General features: G+C 37.2%; 1 protein-coding gene across 2 annotated transcripts in view; it reads right to left on the bottom strand.

Moving 5' to 3' along the window:
- The window catches only part of Ac76E (adenylate cyclase type 2 Ac76E), a 303,933-nt gene that overhangs the window by 25,934 nt on the left and 258,747 nt on the right, over nt 1-19,252 (bottom strand). For both annotated transcript variants that reach the window (XM_089245805.1, XM_089245806.1), the window contains 6 exons: nt 17,097-17,181; nt 15,438-15,566; nt 5,792-5,902; nt 4,379-4,545; nt 4,187-4,268; nt 3,316-3,474 (listed from right to left, as the gene is read on the bottom strand). In XM_089245805.1, coding sequence (XP_089101931.1) covers nt 3,316-3,474; nt 4,187-4,268; nt 4,379-4,545; nt 5,792-5,902; nt 15,438-15,566; nt 17,097-17,181 — 733 coding nt within the window. The remainder of the gene's footprint in view (nt 1-3,315; nt 3,475-4,186; nt 4,269-4,378; nt 4,546-5,791; nt 5,903-15,437; nt 15,567-17,096; nt 17,182-19,252) is intronic.

The following is a 19,252-nucleotide window of genomic DNA, read 5'->3' as shown; positions in this document are numbered from 1 at the left end:
GTAATATAATTAATTATAGTTATATAAATATCGAGATATTAAACTGTATGTCCCGGAAAAGGGACAGGAGAGTAAGTAGGACCTACTGTCCGGGGGGGGGGGGGTGGAATTGTGCACACAAAATAATTTGATGTACAGAAAATCTCTCCAAAGAAATTTTGCGTTTTTAACTTTGGAAGAGAGTTTCAAATTCACAGAAACTAATTAAAGCAACATTTAAGTTTTTAATTTTGATAAATTTTTTTGATCGGATTGCCCCACCGTTTGTGTCTCCCTTAAAGGGGGAACCACTGCCTTAGACTAGAAAAAAATTATTGTGTTCCTAGTCTAAGGTTTCGACCAATGAGGGAACAGAATCTGGACTCCTTTGGAACAGCTTTGGAACAGAATTCGGTCTGTAGGTATCGTGAAAATACGAACGGAAAAAAACCAAGAAAAACTTCCCTAATATAACATTAATTTCACTCTAAATCAGTGATTCCCAACGTGGGCGATGGATGGAATGTTCCGGGGGGGGGGGGGGTAGAAGCTATGGGTATAACATAAGATCCTATGGGTTAGATTGCGATGGGAGAAAAAAAAATTTCTGAAGAAGGGGGTGATGGGCCAAAAAATGTTGGGAAACTATGCTCTAAATCATAATCCGTATTGCAGCGTTCTCTGGAGCCCACGAACATCTAGCAACACGTCACTGGGGGTACAGATGTCAGAATCTTCAATGGATTCCCAACGTAATCCCTGGCTTCCTTACCGGATGGCAATAATAACAGGGCGTGATCGGCTTTCTCCGGCACTAACACGTATCGGAACGACACTCTCTCTCTTGTCCATGGCGTCTTTGGAAACGAGTCAACGACGTTAAGCCTCGCAATCGCTTTTGAGGCATAAACTCCCAGGACGTGCCGAAAAGGTGGATGCCATCAATCAAATTCCCAGAGGATCTTAACCTCGCGGGTGCTGCTGCAGTAAAACAGATATGATGAAAAATGAGTGAAGCTCTTCTTCAAAGACACTCGCTCCTTTTGGCGAGAAAACGCTGATAAAGGGATCTCTGTACGAAACATCATGCTCAGTAAGACTTTAATACCACGGACGTCGACACACGCATATGCCCTTCTCGGATTCCAAGCTGTTATTTTTCCACTGTGATCTGAATAAATATGAAATCGTGTTTTGCGGTGTGTGCTCACAAACCACTCATTGGAAAATAGGAGGAATGAGGGGTTGAGTTGACGGAATTTCCGGCGAATAAATCCGAATCGGGAAGAAAATAAAGTATAAATATTTATATAATTTTTTAGTGCGCACTACAAGGAATGGAAAGATACGTATCTCGGAAAGAGCCGTGGAAATTTTCCGATTCAGTTGTTATCATTTAAATTAGGCATCTTCAACTTTGTTGCTCGTGTGCACCGAGCTACTCACCAATGCATTCGAAATTTCACAGAATGTTCTTTTTTTTCCTTTTTACGACGTTCTGCCTCATCTATTCTATATAAAAGTGTTTCTTAACCTTTTTCCCATCCTGCACCACTAGTGCAATTTGATTTGGTGTCGTGCTCGGCGCGATCATACTTAGAGGGACCGAGACAAATCTAATCGTGATGTGAGCGACCAAATCCTTCTTCTTTTTTTACTCGGGCAAACCTTTTTTTTTTTGGGCTGTTTCTTCGATAATAGAGCGCGTGAGTACAGATTTTCCTTTCTTTCTATATATATAGTATTTACTCCCTTCCCACCCTGTATCGAGATCAGAACTTTACAGTTCAACTCCTAATTTAATTTTGAATACCAGGATGTAAATGAAGACTCCACTGCAATATAGTACGATCTCTACGCAGACTAAGGTGACATGAAGCACACCGTTAGAAATTATTGACCTAACTGGTATTTCCAATGTAATGCAATTTTCAAGATGTCTCGCCACACATCTATTCGGTTAATCTCGTGGCACCCTGAATTGCAGCGGCACGCTATTTGGCTATGTCCAAATTTTCATCTCAATAAACCAAAGTCAGTCTTTAAATTCGAATTCACAGTCTTTTAAATTCGAATTTCGACGTGGAAATCTTGCCATTTTTGTCTCAGAAGGTATAAATGGATGAAATTTTGTAACATAAATATGAATTGAAACTATTCAACAGCTTGAAAAAAACAACAACAGAAGTTTATTTGAAACACGAGATTCACTTATAAAAGGACCAATACATACAAAAAATAGCTTGACACAAAATTCCTGAGGAAACTATTCAGCCGATAATTTTTACTGCTTTAACTCGCATGTTTTCCTTTCGATTCCAGATTCTTTTCAACTCTTTTTATGTTACATTTAACGTATTTTCTAAAGATAATAAATGCTTGTGGGGAGCATTGAACTATGTTAAGTTGTTTTCTGCGTATGTTAACTTATATTGCAGTGAAACCATCAGTTCTGTAGATCTTTCCAGCTTTCTTCTTCGTTCTCTTCAAATTTAGAATTAGAATTTAATTTTTTATAAAAGGCTTACACTCTTACAATAACAAAATTGATTTTTAATGTATATAATTCACATAATTTCAACTTTAATGTCTGCTTTTCTAATTTATCGCAATGTTTCGGGGACCCGTTTCAACGAAGAGTCATAATTGAGTCATATTTTTTAAAAATAAAAATTCATTGCATTGTTTCGCGTTATTTTTGTCGTCATTGCCGTTCTTTTGACACCCCGCGTTGGTCACATTCCCCTAAATTCACTCACATCCTTGTTATGTATACAGATTAGGTGGTGGGCAAAGTCGCCCCATTATGCCAAGTGTACACAAGCCCACCCCGTATTTATTTTTTCATAAAAAGGAGAGGTGACCCATTAAAATAAAAGCTACGTAAATCATATCTACTAACCATGAACTAAACATAAGAATTTTGATTATGACTTTTAACCAACGGGTTGAATGAAAATTTTTAATTTTGATTTCAAAACTGGGCAAAGTCACCCCAGTTGGCGGTACTGTAAGAGTATGAAGATGAAGGTATAACTTTTAATTCCTAAGTCTTTGAACATTACTAACATCGGTTGCATACAAACGAATAATTTTCATTCCTTTCGAATCAAATTACCAAGTCTGCCTGCGGACTAGGACAGGTAGAGAAACCCTGGCAGGGTGTTATTTTAAATGTATGTCACCGAGTTGCCTCGTGGACGCATATCCCGAGACGCCGAACGTAAGCGCTGTCCGCAACTCGAAAAAGGTTTGACATAAAGACATTGATGAATCCGATTTTTTTTTCATAGAAATTACTGACAATATTCCATTAATATAATTTTTCAAACTTACGTCTGATTGTCGAGATCCGGACAAGAAGTGATGGGCAACGTGAGCCGGCAAAATATTCTCGAGTAAAATCTTGTTGATGCTGCCCATGGTTTCGACTTCATCTTGCTCGATCTTTAGTTTGTTGCGCCATAAGAAGTCCGACCGGGAGGTCAGCTCTGTCTGGATATAACAAATTTTAACCATTTTGAAATAAATCGCGTAAGACAAACGAAAATGTATGTGTAATTCGTTGTAAATGGTAAGAAGAAAAATTACGCTTAATGGCTAACTTTTTCGTCTGCAGCTTCATTAATTCAGTAGAAGAGCGAGAGAAAAATACATTGGAACGTAGACAAGTGTCTCTCAAAATGTGTGCCCTCAGTCACAGGAACATGTCCGCAACTATACAGGGTGTCCTGTAAGTGATAGTGCGGCCTTTATCTCACCAACCGTTCGTCGTAGAGGTATAGCTTTGTTTTAAAAAAATGTTCAAAAGGCATTCAAAAATTACCTAGTACCAGTTTTGGGAGTAAAAATACGGTGTGTAGCAAAATAAAAAATCTGAATTTTTATACGGTCCCTTGTTCTATAACTTTCAATTAGAAAGCTGTTTCCCCTGTCTCTCCTGAAGCCAAGAAAAAACCCCAAGTACTTAAACTGCAATATTCGCTGAAATTTCGAATTCAAAAATCGGAGAAAAGCTGGGAAAGGACAGCATAAATGAAGGAAAGGAATGTTGTCCGTTAGTTTTTGCTGCTCTTTCGTAACTTCTCTCTGATTTTGAATTCAAATATCTCGGCGAATATTTGCAAGTAATGGAATACTCATGGCCAGCCTGGCCCTAGCTAGAGGATGTTAGAAAGTTTTATGAGCACCGACTATTCTTACTTACCTGTCTGTCCAAGATGAACAAGACCGTGGCAAGGACACAAAGATACAACGTTGTGTGAACGGACAATGGCAACTTACTGAACCTGTGGGATGCAATACAAAAAGAAAACGACATGGGATTAATGAATCGAGAAGTGTTTGACGAATAAGTATTTTATAACAGATTATTATAATTGTTTTCGTAATGACAAACCCGTGATCGAACTCCAGAGACGTAGAAAAGAGGTCTGGTCGTAACATGAAGAAGGCAAAGGCGAATCCCGAAATTTCGAGCAGCATGAAAACAGCTTTCAGTATGTAGGACATGTTCAGGAACAAAGAAATGCTCACCAAACACAACACGGCGGGGAATACTTGAGCCTACGGTGAACAAATAAAGGAAAATTATAACGTAGCAATTTTAAAACATTCAACATACAGGTTGTCAGAAAAAAGGCGTGATTGGAAGATTCACCGACATGACAATTCATCTACAAAGTGACATTCGGAGTAAGTGGATGAGCAGGTGAGTGAGCCAGTGATTGATCAAGTTAATCACAGGGAGTTCATAAGTGAGTAGGTGAGCAAATAAGTGGCGAGTGTGTCGATAAATTATATTTCTACTATTTTTTTCCTTCTATTAGTATATTTACTTTTTACTGGTTCACAAATTACTTCTATTTTTTCCTCCTATTTATTTATTATTTTGCGGTTTGCAAATTATCTCTTTTACATTTCTTTCTCTCTCCTACTTATTTATTTTCTTACTGGTATGCAAATAATTTTCTTTTCCATGACATTTGTCTTTTCTTCTATTTATTAGTTTTTATCCCATAAAAACTTCCTACTGTTATCTTTTCCCATATATATTCATTTATTTTTTGCCGGTCCACATATAATTTCTACTATTTGTTTCTTCTTCAATTTATTGGTGGCCTACAAATTAGTTCTACTATTTATCTTTTCTCCTACTTATTTTTTTTTTGGCCCACGAATTACTCCTATTCACTTCTACTCTATTTAGCTCTGGATCAATCAATCTACTCTATTTATCTTTTTCTCCTACTTAATTTTTTTCGCCCGCGAATTACTTCTACTATTTATATTGCCCCTCATTTTTAAATTTTTTGCGGGTCCACAAATATTTTTTACTATTTACTTTTTCTCCTATTTATATACTTTTCGCTTAAAAAAAATTACTTATTATTTTTTTCCGGTAAAAAAATTACTTCCAGTATTTTTTTTTCTCCAAGCTATTTATTTTTGGCTGGTCCACAAATTACTCTTCTATTATTTACTCTTCTAGTATTTCATATTTATTAATGTTCACCCACAAATATTATTTCTACTATTTATTTTTCCACCGGTCCGCCAGTTACTTCAAGTAGTTTTTTCCTCTTACTTATTTAATTTTTTGCTGATCTACAAATTACTTACATTATTTAGTTTCTCCTTATCTCTCGAATAACACTAACTTAAAAGCGTTTCCAATCCTTTTACAGGACAACATTGCAGTAAAAAATCTGGTTCACACATTCTCACACCCCCCTCAAAAATCCACTGTAATATGGAGTATTATTCCAACTCATGCACACCTGGTTGCACCGAGATGCTTTCGGTCCCTTACCTGACCATAGATGCACTCCGTAGGAGTAGGTGTCGGTAACGTCGCATTGATCATGCTGGAATTATTCAAGATGAATTCGGGGCTACTGGCGTACTCTGAACCACATAACAACTGTAATTAGGAAAAAAAAACCTTTAGAAAAAATCAAATAAAAAAAAACGCTTTTATATATATGGTAAAAAAAAAACTAAAGCGTTTCTTCCAGCGTCGAACCATTGACGTTTTTGAAATAAAGCGAAATATTGCGAGCAATAGAATGATTGAAACATTCAGAAACATTATAAAGTCTGTTTTTATGTTTCAGCTTGAAAGCTAAGTACTCACGTTTCTGCTTTAATATCGCGTTCTTCTAAAACGAAAACTTACCGAAGACATTGGGTGCATGGTTTCAAACTGAACTTTATCGATATAATATGATAATGTACGAGTTTTTTTTTTCCTGCTTTAAAGAGCACAAAATGTTAAAAGACGAAAACAAATCATCCATCAAATACGAATTTTCAACCCGACTCGATAATGCATTTATGCGAGTCGAATTCCATGAATCTCATTAATAACAGCGTATTTATCGGAAAAAATCAATCGATGTATGCCTCATAGCATTTTTAATGTCTGTTACGGATGTAATTTGTGTTTTCCGCCCTGTTACTACTCCCCTTCAATATTCTGTAGCTGCTGTATAATTTCTCTAAAGAGTCATACAAACCCTTTATATTTGAATATTATCAGTTCCTCCAGTGTTTAGGTGTCTCCATCATCACCAGGAGGATATTTATCACATGGTAGGAAAATTTTAGACGCAGAGTTTTTGAAGTTTTCATTTCATACTATTATCGCGAAAGAAAGCGTCAGGAGAAAGATGTATCGTCAGAGAAAAATTTTCAGTTCCAGCCCAGATTATCCACTGGCTTTCCAGAACGGTATCTCGATCGATTCGCTTTTCACCCCGAGGAAATCTGACCGAAAGACTGCGGCGAATCATCAAAGAAGTGAGAAAAAACATGCCAAAAACAGAAACTTCCCGAAAGCGTTCGGTCCTATTCTATCGTGCATGAGTGCGTTGGGCATTTCTATAAGGATCGATCGATCTCCAAACGGAAGGAGGGACATTCTCCATTGCAGCGCCATGAAAATATGGAATATTTTCTGGGGTATCGGTGCCACGTTCGTTCTGTTTGCGATGCCCCTGTCCATATATAAATACATGTTCGACACCACGACATTCGCCCTGTATTTCCTTTACAACTTTTCCTGCGTCGTTATCAGATGGACTTTGGTGTTCCAGTCGCAGAAAATACGCCGCACGTTTGAGGATATATGCAATCTGTCTCGTTTATTATTCCCGAACGCTATCCAATCAGCTAGCAAGAGGTCGTCGTATCTGGTGGTGCCTTTTTTGGCGGTCTTTGTGTCGGTGTTTGGATCGTTGGTGTTAGGATCGATCCATTTCATAGATAACCCACCGGAAAACTTCACGGCCTTGCCTGGTATATCGAAGGAGACGGTATACGCGGTTTCCCTGTGCTCTAGTTCCTCAACGCTCACGCTGAGCATGGGCACGTCGATGATAGTCGTCATCTTTTGTTCGAACGGATTCTCAATGCTAAGTTCTACGATCAAAGAATACGGGTGTCAGTTGATGAAGAAGAAAGACGAAAACAGAGTATCCACGGAATCGGTGAAGGAGGACATGAACGGCTTCAGAAGGATTTCCGACGTTATCGCTACCACGGACAAGTCCTTGTCCTTGCTACTAATCTTCATCTACGTGATGTCGGTAAGCGCTTCGTTCTGCGCTATCAGCGTCGTGGTGTTCTCCAGAAACATAGTCGAACAACCGTCGCTGGCATTCACCTGTCTACTCATTCTGCTGAATTCCGTCATTGGATTCTCGTCGGTGACCATCACCGCCGCCAACGTCAACGAAGCGCTCGAAGACCTGAAGCCGGTGCTTACGTATTACAGCGAAGACGACGCGTCAGATCCCAATCGGTCCCGTGTCTTGCTGAAATTCCTGGTACTCGTGAACGGATTCGACAGCGGGATTTCTGCCGGGGACATGTTTATGGTCGACAAAGGAATATTCTTGACGACCGTAGGAGCTATGGTCACATATGGTGTTTTAATGTTTCAGTACAGATAACTGTGAGTACAACTAAGATGAGATCTTATTCGATTTCGAGTTGAAAACACTGGGTTTTCTAGGTAATTGGCCATTCACTATTCGAACCTCAGACTGTCTTCATCACTTCTATATGACAGACGTAGCAGACTGCTTGAATCACGTTATTGACAATTACTTATTCTAGGAGCTTTGAGGTTCTCACAATGATGTTTCGGTGGCATGCGTATAGATAATAGCTAGTCTGCTTTTCATCACCTTGCATCAGCATAGGGTTTCAAAAATTCAAGCGTTCAGTAGAATAACGGTCTATGTTACATTTTTGCGAAATCGGCTTTTTTCGTCTGAATAACGTTACTTGTAGCTTCCGTTACACCAGGGTTCTTCAACCCATGACACGAGGGCCACATTTGGTCCTCGACGCTTTTTTTTTGGCGTGGCCCGCCGATCATTTTTAGAAAATGGTTGAAAACATTGAAAGACGATTAATTCTAGAATTAATAAAAGATATAATTACGGGATTAAAACGTGAGGAATAATTATGGGATTAATGAAAGGAATAATTATGGGATTAATGAAAGGAATAATTATGGGATTAATGAAAGGAATAATTATGGGATTAATGAAAGGAATAATTATGGGATTAATGAAAGGAATAATTATGGGATTAATGAAAGGAATAATTATGGGATTAATGAAAGGAATAATTATGGGATTAATGAAAGGAATAATTATGGGATTAATGAAAGGAATAATTATGGGATTAATGAAAAAGACAATTCTAGAATTGAGGAAACAAATAATTCTAGAAATAATGAAAGAAATAATTACGGAATTAATGAAGAGAATAATTATGGAATTAATGAAAGAAATAATTATGGAATTAATGAAAGAAATAATTATGGAATTAATGAAAAAATAATTACGGAATTAATGAAATAAATAAATACGGGAATAATGAAAAAAATAATTCTAGAATTGATAAAATAAATAATTCTAGAATTAATTAGAGAAGTAATTACGAAATTAACGAAAGAAACAATTCCAGGATTGTTCAAAAATCAAAGAAAAGTTATGAAAGAACAGCAAAAACCAACGGACAACGCTCTTTTTCCTCATTTATGCTGTCTTTTCCCAACTTTTGTCCAATTTTTGAATTTGAATATCTCAGCGAATATGCTAAAAACTTGGAAACCTGGATTCTTTCTTTGTTGGCTTTAGGAGAGACATGGCAACAACTTTCTATTGGAAGTTAGATGACAATGGGACTGTATAAAAATTGAGATTTTTTATTTTGTCGCACACTGTGTTTTCACTCCCGAAACTAGTACAGGGTAATTTTTGAACGCCTGTTGAGCATTTCTTAAATTAGGAACATACTTTTACGATGGATGGTTGATGAGATAAAGACCGCATCATCACTTGCAGGACACCCTGTATATTTCCTAAAACATAATCACACATCAGGAAAAAAGATACGGTAATTAATTTTTTCCGACTCAAGAGGGATTGGTGCACGCAAATTTTCCAAAACACACATTTTTCAATTTTTAAATACTATGAAATTTTCTGCGTCTGTGTTAAAGTTTTTGTTCTACCTGTACTAAAATATTTTAATATAAATTGCTGGCAGGCCTTATATATGTACACATGCTAATGTTTTTCACTAAAATGCTCGTTTCTCAAAACTAAGTTTTTTTAGATGAGGAACATTTTTTTGAAGAACACTCATTCAAAATGTCTTGAAAATTTGTGGTGTCAGTCAACACTACAGGGTGATTCAGAAAAGATGGGAAACACTTTAAGAGGAGATAGTACGCACCAATACAAACAATTGTCATCAAAGAATGCATGGTCTAAAATGAAACGCAACCGCACTAACGCGTTTCGAAAGGGCCGCTCCGCAAACGTTAAAACGACATTCCTGCTGAAAATTATCGGGAGAAAAAGAATACCATGTATGCAAATGGGGGGAAGAAAAAGAAGTCGTATGCAGACATGCATTTCACACCCTTAAAGCTTTTTCCATATTTTCTGTGTCACCCTGCATAGTGTTATATACTTTAACTTGAGAATGTTTTTATTAAAATTATTTAAAAACATTTTTGTGGCACAAAATATGGGTAAATTTTGGTGATTTTTTAAAAAGTTGCATGTTGTTAAAGTTAAAATTCAAGAAAAACATAACCAACAATTAAAATCGTAATAGCTCCTGTCAAAGTATATAGCACCATAGTGTTGAGACACACACTAAGTTTCAAGACATTTGAATGAGCGGTGTTCGAAAAAAATGTTCCTTATCTAACAAAAAACTCAGCATGTTAGTGAAAAACATTAGCATGTGTTATGCCTGCCAGCAGTTTATATTAAAATATTTAAAAAAAAATATTTTTAATTCAGGCAGAAAAAAAACAAAAACTTGAACACAGACGCCGAAAATTTCATAGTATTTAAAAATTGAGAAATAGGAGAAAACGCGCTTGTTTTGGAAAAATTCCGTGCACCAACCAACCCTCCTTTAACATTATAATCAATTTTCATCCTGTAAATGAAATTAAAAAAAATGCTGACGAGATTTTTTCCGAAGCCAGACATATATTTTTCCCTCACTCTGTAACTGTAACTGTCCAGTAAATTAACGTCATGGCTATAAGTTTCCCATTCTCTATGTACCCTTTCCATTTCCATTCTAATGTTCCCAAGAGAGTTCAGTTTCTAAAACAAAAACAGTAGGAAAAGCAAAACTTCGGAATCCGATAATTTATTGGGGAAAAAGAAGAAACGAATTAAGTAGCTTAAATATAAGAAAAATTCAGCCGACACCGTACAAAGACGAAAAAGAAAAAATTCCACCAAAAAGACCAGGATGGGAACAAAAGAAAGATTGTAAGGAATGATTAACTATAGTTAGTATTTGCTTGGAATTTTCTTCTCTTAAGTCAAAAAAGTAAAGTATTTTTTCATCATTAACATATACGGGCGAATAGCCCCCCCCCCCCCACCCTAATCACAATGGCAGTAATGGCTTTTGTGCTTTACTCAAGAAATAAGAAAACTTTATTTTTCAAGGGCATATATATAAAAAGCCAGTTGGAAAACAAAACAAAACAAAACAAAACCAATTTTTTTTTTGTTGTATTTGAGTTTTCTTCGAAAAATAAACAAGAGAGGTTTTGAGAATTAGAAATTTGTTTGTTATGAGAGTTTTCCTTAGATCTGGATTTTCTGCGTTTTACTTCCACGGATTATACAGTAAAGTAGCCGGACCTGTTTGGTATATATATGCAAAATCTGGCGACGATCGATCTAAAACTGTAGATTTGTATAAAAAACGTACATACATACATATTTTCACATCTGTATATATAAAATTGATTTTCTGTGTGTCTGTCTGTCTCTCTGTGTGTGTGTGTTCTCTATACAAATCTACATTTTTAGATCGATCGTCGCCAAATTTTGCATATATACCAAATGGGACCCGACTTAAACGATAGGCTATTTTAAAATTTTGTCAGACCAGGGCAAATGCCCCAAATGGGCGAAAAACCGTTGGGCAACAATGGTTTTTGGGCCTCAACAATCACTTTCCGAACGTTTACTTTGGTTACCGTGGTTCCCTAGCAATGCGTTTAAGACGTGTATATGCCTTTACAATGATTTGTCATTTCTTCAATGCTGTACATATATGTATAATACATTAGTTTATGCCTTTATAATGGTTTGCCACTTTATTCAATCCTCCCAGTAATGAGAGCTTTTTGAATAGACACAAATACAAATACAAATACAAATACAACGCCACAACAGGCAAAATGCCCAACGAGGTGGCTGATGAAAAGATGCCCATAAAAATATGGTTGTCATATGTTTCAAAAATACAGCAACCCAATTAAAAATGCAATTAACACAAATTACAAACAATATATACACATGATAAAATATTATACAATGCCCATAAAGAATACTTATGGTTGTCTTATTCTATGAATGGATAGCTTCTCGATTTACCCCAACATGTTTATCGTATTTCTTTTTAAACGTGCCAATTGTGTTACAATTTACTACCTCCGGGGGTAAGCTATTCCATTTATTAACAACCCTATTGGAGAAAAATTCCCTGCGACACCATAACCTTGCATTGTCCCTCACCAATCGATACTGGTGTCCCCTTGTAAAAGCAGTCGATTGGCGGTGTACTAAAAGTTCATGGTCCATCCTATCCATTCCATTGAAAATTTTGAACACTTCGATCATATCTCCTCGACACCTGCGTTCATCCAATGTAAACATATTCAAAAAATGAAGTCTTTCTTCATAACTCAAGCCCTGTGTGCCAATAAGGACACGCGTAGCTCTTCTCTGCACCCCTTCAACCAAGTCTATGTCCCTCTGTAGGTATGGTCTCCAAAACCTTACAGCATACTCCAGTCCAGGACGAACTAAGCCTCGAAAAAGCGGAAGAATGACTTTAGGAGAACGCGAAGAGACCTTTTTGAAAATGAGACCAAGCATTCTATTCGATTTTTTGACAACCGCTGAACAATGTTCAGAAAACTTAAGTCGCTCGTCAATGAGAATTCCCAAATCGGTGACTCTAGTTGCATCCGGGATAGTGACACCATTCAACTCGTAAGAGAACCGTGGGTTGTTCGAACCAAAATGAGCGACCATGCACTTATCTACGCTAAACGTCATGCTCCATTCATTTGCCCATGCTGCAATCTTGTTTAAGTTGGTCTGGAGCAACTCCCTATCGCTTTCATTCCCGATTACCCCCATTAGCTTCACATCATCTGCGAATTTGCTAGTAATTCCATCGATACCCTGATCGAGTTTATCGATAAAAAGTGAAAAAAGTATGGGGCCAAGGACACTTCCCTGAGGAACTCCACTTGTGACGTCTGTCCAACCAGAGAATTCCCCGTTCACCATAACTCGTTGCGACCTGTCTCTTAACCACGATTCTATCCAATTCAGCAAGTTGCCCCCTATTCCAATCTCGTGTAAACGCTTCAAGAGTTTGCCATGTTGGACCCGATCGAATGCCTTCTGGAAATCAAGGTAAACAACGTCGACATTTTTGCTCTTACCCAAAGCCTTAGTCACGTAATCATAGAAGCAAAGGAGGTTAGTTACACATGACTTCCCCTTCCTGAACCCATGCTGATTATCCGACAATACATTATTCTCGTCTATCCACTTCACAAACTGCCTTTTGATGATAATTTCCAAAATTTTCGAGAGGGAGCTCGTCAAACTCACTGGACGATAATTAGACACCACTTCTCTACTACCCTTCTTAAATATCGGAACAACGTTAGCCAGTTTCCAATCTCCCGGGACGATACCCTCAGCAACACTACTCCTGTATATCTGTGCGACTGGCCCCAACAATTCATTAGCACCTTCCCTGACAACCCTGGGATAGATATCATCTGGTCCTGGTGCTTTGCTTGCACATACATTTCTTAGAAGATTTAGGACCTCCACGTCTTCCACTTGAATATCGTTGAGCGTTTTATTACCCCATGCAACACCCGTATATCGAATATCATTATCTCCATTAAAAATCTCCACCATCATCAGCATCACTTTGAGGGTAAAGCAAAGGATGATCCCCATAGAAATCAGTGTTAAAATTGCCGATTTTAATGTAGAAATGCGGAAGTTTGGTTTTTTCCTGTCATATCAATAATTTTAAAAATTGTATTAAATACTCGATTTTTGAAATATTGAGTTCGCTTAGAGATATACGAAGCCCAGGAGATTAAACGTGAAGTAATTAGCCGGACGTACTTTTGAGTTGGATATCCATGCAATAACATTGATTTCAACTTTTTATTTATATCTTCTCAAGCATGAATATTAATGTCTCCGTATTGTCTTTTAATATTCAACTGCATAAATTCATATAGTTTAGGATGTTTTAAAATTAATTATGGGCCCGTAAAAAGTTCATCGAAAAAATTCCACAGCTTTATAATTAAGCATTTTTTGAAGCAGAAACAGGCAGAGATAGATAACTTGAAGTTCAAAGGGAGGGAATCGAAATACCTAGCACCCTTTAAAAAAAGAAAAATATATATATATTTTTTTTTACGTTTCTTTAAATCTAGATTTGTTTCTTTCATGAGTCGCGTACGAAGTAGCCATATTGGTGAACTTAGACACGGTTTGCATGTCCCTCAAAGATATCACGTGATCCAAAAAAGCCTCACTGAAGAAAACTCGGGAAACGCCGGGTGTTATAGCTAGTATTTCATATTTTCATAAAGAGTGGTTGATGAGTTGATGACGTAAGCATTATCCAAACCCTTCCCCTCCCCCCTTGTCATCAAAAGCCAGCAAATCGGAAATCCCCTCCCCCCCCCCCCTCGATGCTGACATAATACTTGAATGACCCCTGAGTGCTAATACAGCATTTATCTCATCGACCGTCCGGCGTAGAGGTATAGTTTCAATTTGAAAAATGCTCTAAAGGCTTTCAAAAATTACCCCTGCACTAGTTTTGAGAGGAGAATACAGAGTGTAACCAAATGAAAAATATAAATTTTTATACGACCCCCCCCCCCCCCACCCCTTAACTTCCAGTAATAAAATTGTTGCTCCGCACAGTCCTGAGGCAAACAGAAAGAATTCGAAGTTTCTAAGTGCAATATTCGCTGAGGTATTTTCGTATTAAAAAATCTGAGAAAAGTTGGGAAAAGACAGCATAAATGAGGGAAAGGAACGTTGTCTGTTAGTTTTTGCTGTTCTTTCGTAACTTTTCTCCGATTTTCGAATTCAAATATCTTAGCGAATATTACACTTGGAAGCATGGAATTTCTTCTGTTGGCCTCAGGAGATATACCGGGAAGAAACTTTCTAATTGGAAAGTTTAAAGACACGGGGTCCGTAAAAATATTTAGAAGTTTTATTTTGTGGCACATTGTATTTTCACTCTCAGAACTGGCACAGAGTAATCTTTGAACCCCCCTTTTGAGCACTTTTTAAATTGAAACTATGCCTCCCTCTACGACGTACGGTTGATGTGATTAAAGGCCGCATTAGCACTCAAATATACTGAGTAATGTCAGTATAATTAAACTGAGTAGTGTGTCAGCTTAATTATACTGACACTACTCAGACTTATGTAGCGGCCGTTCTGGAAGACGTATTCCATTGAAACTTGGTATATACGCTATATGGGCCATACGAAAAAGGAATATTCAATAACAAAGCGCCATTCTTTTACACGGTGGTCAAAAATTGTACTATTTTTATTTTATTTTATAAATAACTTCCCCATGGTCTCATTAAGATATCCTAAATCCTAAAAATTTTGCTGTATTCGGATAAGCAGTTTTAGAGAAAAACTACTCAGACTATGGGGGAAAAAACTTGTTTCCTAATTATAAGTAATGATTTAATTTATGTGATATGTATTAACTATAAATTACTAACATTCAATATACGAGTTTCCTTGCGTGACAGTATCATAACGTTGCATATTCTACGCTATGATTACATGGATTTTAGACTTACCATGTTTATGAAACAAGAAGCGAATCCGAATCCATTACAGATGATGAAGAGGAGGATGCGTAATATCTGACTAGCCGCTATATCCGATTGACACTGACCCGATGCCGAATGGCTCTGGGATCTTGCATTCTAATATTTCCAAAAATATTATAAAAAAATACTAATATTTATTCACAAAATATTGAAATAATATTTTTAACTGTTTGTTTAATAAAATTATGCACAAGAATATATAATAATTTTTTTTCCCACAAGGATAAAACTCATTACGCTAAATGCTCATATTTACGACAAACGTTTAATATTTCAAGAACTGACATCACAATAATACCATTCGTTCAACAAAATGTATGCACAGGGTGATCTAAAAGCAACAGAAAAAGTACAAATTGCATAATTCGAAAAATATAGATAATAGCACGATGCGGTTTTCACAGAAATGCACAGAAAGACGAGATTTTTTTTTTAAATTACGCAAATAATATTGCCAGAGTAGTTAACTGAATATTTCCTGTGAAAAATCCTCTTCATCGTATAATCACAGACGTAAATTACGCCATGAAACTTGAGAGAAAAAAAAGCTCATCGTAAAGTCCGCAGTGGCATATAATCCTATATATATGTATGTATATGTGTATTTCTCTTTCCTGTATTCAAGTTCTTCAGGCATTTCATGTCCACAACACACGTGCGTACTATATTGTCGTATTCATGTTGCTCACCGAATAAGGTGCTAAGCGAGATGATCCCTAATTGTGTATATTCCCCCATATAATATTTCTATTTTGTATATTTTCATTAAATCCACCGGAGCGAGTGAACTCAAACCCAATGAAACTGATGCTGGCTTCTAGTCCCCAAGTTACCAAAACCCATTTGCTCACCAATAAGGTGTTAAGCGAGATGAGACTCGCTCCAGATGGATATTCACAATAAGATTCTCATTTCGTTTCTTTTTGTATCCTGTGTATATAATATGTCAAGTTTAAGATAACAGATGAGATGGCATGGGTGGGGGCCCTCAATTGCTTTTAAAACATGCCTTCATCCTAATATGTATACATTCATCCGTTTTAACGAAACCTCGAAACTTTTCTTCAACTCCCAACCCCATCTCGTCTGTAATCACCTCAAAATTTGTTAATCGCGACAGAACCCAATTGTCCGGGGAAAATGTTATAAAAATTTTGTATGCTTTTTTTTTTCCTTTTTTGACACAAAATAAAGTGTTATAGACTCTGCTACGAAGCTGGGCTTTAAGGCGGATAATTATAATCATTTTTCAATTAAAATCTGCTCTAACAATCTCGATGTGAACCTGATGATAAGTTGATTGCTAATTGGAAACTGTGTGTTGCAAAGATGAAAAGTTTTCGTCACTTCTATGCCTGGCAATAATAAAGTTTTCTGATGCCCATCTTTCACGCATTAACCCTATTCTCATTTACAGAAGGAAAAATTCAAAAAAGGCATTTGCATAAAAAGAATTTGAGAAAATGAAAAAAAAAGCATTTATGGCATTTTGCCTGAACCTGGTTCGACTGATATGTATAATTAACTCAATTTCATCAGTTAAAATGATGTCACTTGATACAGTTCATGACGCTGTACAACATACAATAAAAAAAAATATACTTGAAACAGATTAATGTTATCCACCTGAACTTTCTGTATCCATGCTGCCGCCGTGATGGTGCAGATTACAGCTGAAGACGACACAAGAGTCCCAACCATTGGTAGTGAGCTGTAACATAATGGAAAGGATTGGGTAAATTCTCAAAATGAATGTTCATACAATGCATATCGACGGCCCAGTTCAAAAAAGGCAACAGCTCACTATTAAAAGCATTTTTGAATTATGCACGTCATGAGGATAATTTGAAAATATCTACATATTGCAAAACAGCCACAAATTCTAACTCTGCTTATACGATCCCCTACTGTAATTTGAGTTGTTCCCGTTTTGAATTGGGTCGTCGATATGCATTACATTACAGTGAAAGGGAAAAAGCATTTTAACCCGCTTCGCTTGCAAGGTATTGGCGAGAAATTCAGATGATCTCTGTTTGACGAATGGGCGATTAATATGATGACCTCGTCCTAACTTAACCGCATGTTAGAGAAAGGGAAAGAAGTTGAAGGGAAAAAAGAGTAGAAGACAAGGCAGGAAAAAACAAATGAAAGGAAAGCAGTATAACGGATAAGTACCGATGAGAGAGAAAGAAAGAGTAGGTATACGAAGTAGATTTCTCTTTTCCCTCTCACCAAGCCTGTTCTTTTTTGCTCTCATATGTATATAGCAAAAGGATACACCATTATATGTGTGTAGGGGGGGGGGAATCACTAATAGTTCTATAGAAATAAAAGAAAGGTAAAAAGAATTTCGTAGGGTTGCAACAAAGAGTCGCGATGATGAGGAGAGGAGAAAGGAAACAGAGAATGTATACGAACGACGAACGCGCCGTTATATACGGAGAGCGCAAAGGTTAAAATTATAATAAAACGTTTAATTAGACATGAGTAAAAAGTACGACTGACTCGAGCCAATACAAAAGAATATCTACCCAAAACGCGGGAAAAATAACATAGATAATAATTGTGTAAGCGGTGCCATCTAGTGGCGGTAGAGGAAAATAATATAATATAAAATACTACACAGATACATGCACAAACAGAGCTCGTTTTAGTTCGGCGGTTCCCAACCTTTTTTGACCCAAGGAGCCCTTTCCGGTGTGTAATTTCTATGGCGGAGCCCCGTAGGCCTATTTTTTATTTATTCATCAAAGTTACTGGCTTATTTTTTTCAAATTTACTGGTTGTTTTTTTATATTTTCCTCGAGCGGCCACGGAGACCCTGGGAGTTCATACGGAGCACCGGTTGAGAACCGCTGTTTTAGTTTATTCCACAAGCGTTTGGACGCATTACCACACTAACCACATTCTAATAAAATCTTCACATTTTTCCAACAGCCTCAATCGCTCCCCAAAAATTGAAACTCTTTTTCGCATCTGCAGATTGTTTCAAATTTAGTTTTTCCCCCGTACATTATTGATTGGAACAACCTTCCATCAAATTCTGTAGACTGTACTCCAATCTCTGATTGTGTAAATAATTCGAAGAACTTGCTGACGGTTAAAGGATTGTTCAAGTATTACGTCAGCATCGATGGGGGGGGGGGGGGTTCCGATTTGCTGACTTTTGATGACAAGGGAGGGGGGTTTGTATGATGCTTACGCCATCAACTACCCTTTATGAAGATAGGAAATATCCTCAATGTGGCATCTTACTCGGTGCGCCAAATACGAGAAAAATCTTTCGCTAGTTTGTGGGCACCTGAACTAACATTCTCCCTAACCATAAATCCCTTACAGAGCCACTTCAGCGATCTCTAAATGTTTCACGGATCATTCAAGTGCTCTGGAAATGTTTCCGGGCCACTTAAGTGCTCTGGAACTGTGCAACGCATCACTCAAGTGATCCGTAATTATGCCGGGGATCACTTAGTAATCTGGGAATGTTCCGCGAGTAACTTGAGTGTTGTAGAACCACTCTGGGGGGCCACTTAAGTGCTCTAAATCTGTACCACATGTCACTCAAGGGATCTCTAAATGTGCCATGGATCGTTTAAGTGTTCTGGAACCGCGGGTTACTTAAATGATCTTTGAATATGTACGGGCCTACTTCAGTGATCTGAAAATGTGCCACGGGCCACTTAAAAGCTCTAAAATTGTGCCACGGGACATCCTGCCTTCCAAAATCCAATCAGAGAAAGTTGTATCTGATGAGGCAAACAAAAAAAAAAAAACTTCACGTT

This window comes from Pholcus phalangioides, unplaced genomic scaffold (genome assembly GCF_987345545.1).
Source record: "Pholcus phalangioides strain wild (caught in Gottingen) unplaced genomic scaffold, Ppha-v1.0 ptg000016l_1, whole genome shotgun sequence".
Classification (NCBI taxonomy): Eukaryota; Metazoa; Arthropoda; class Arachnida; order Araneae; family Pholcidae; genus Pholcus; species Pholcus phalangioides.
Note: the sequence above shows the minus strand (reverse complement) of the source record. Positions and strands in the feature narration are given on the sequence as shown.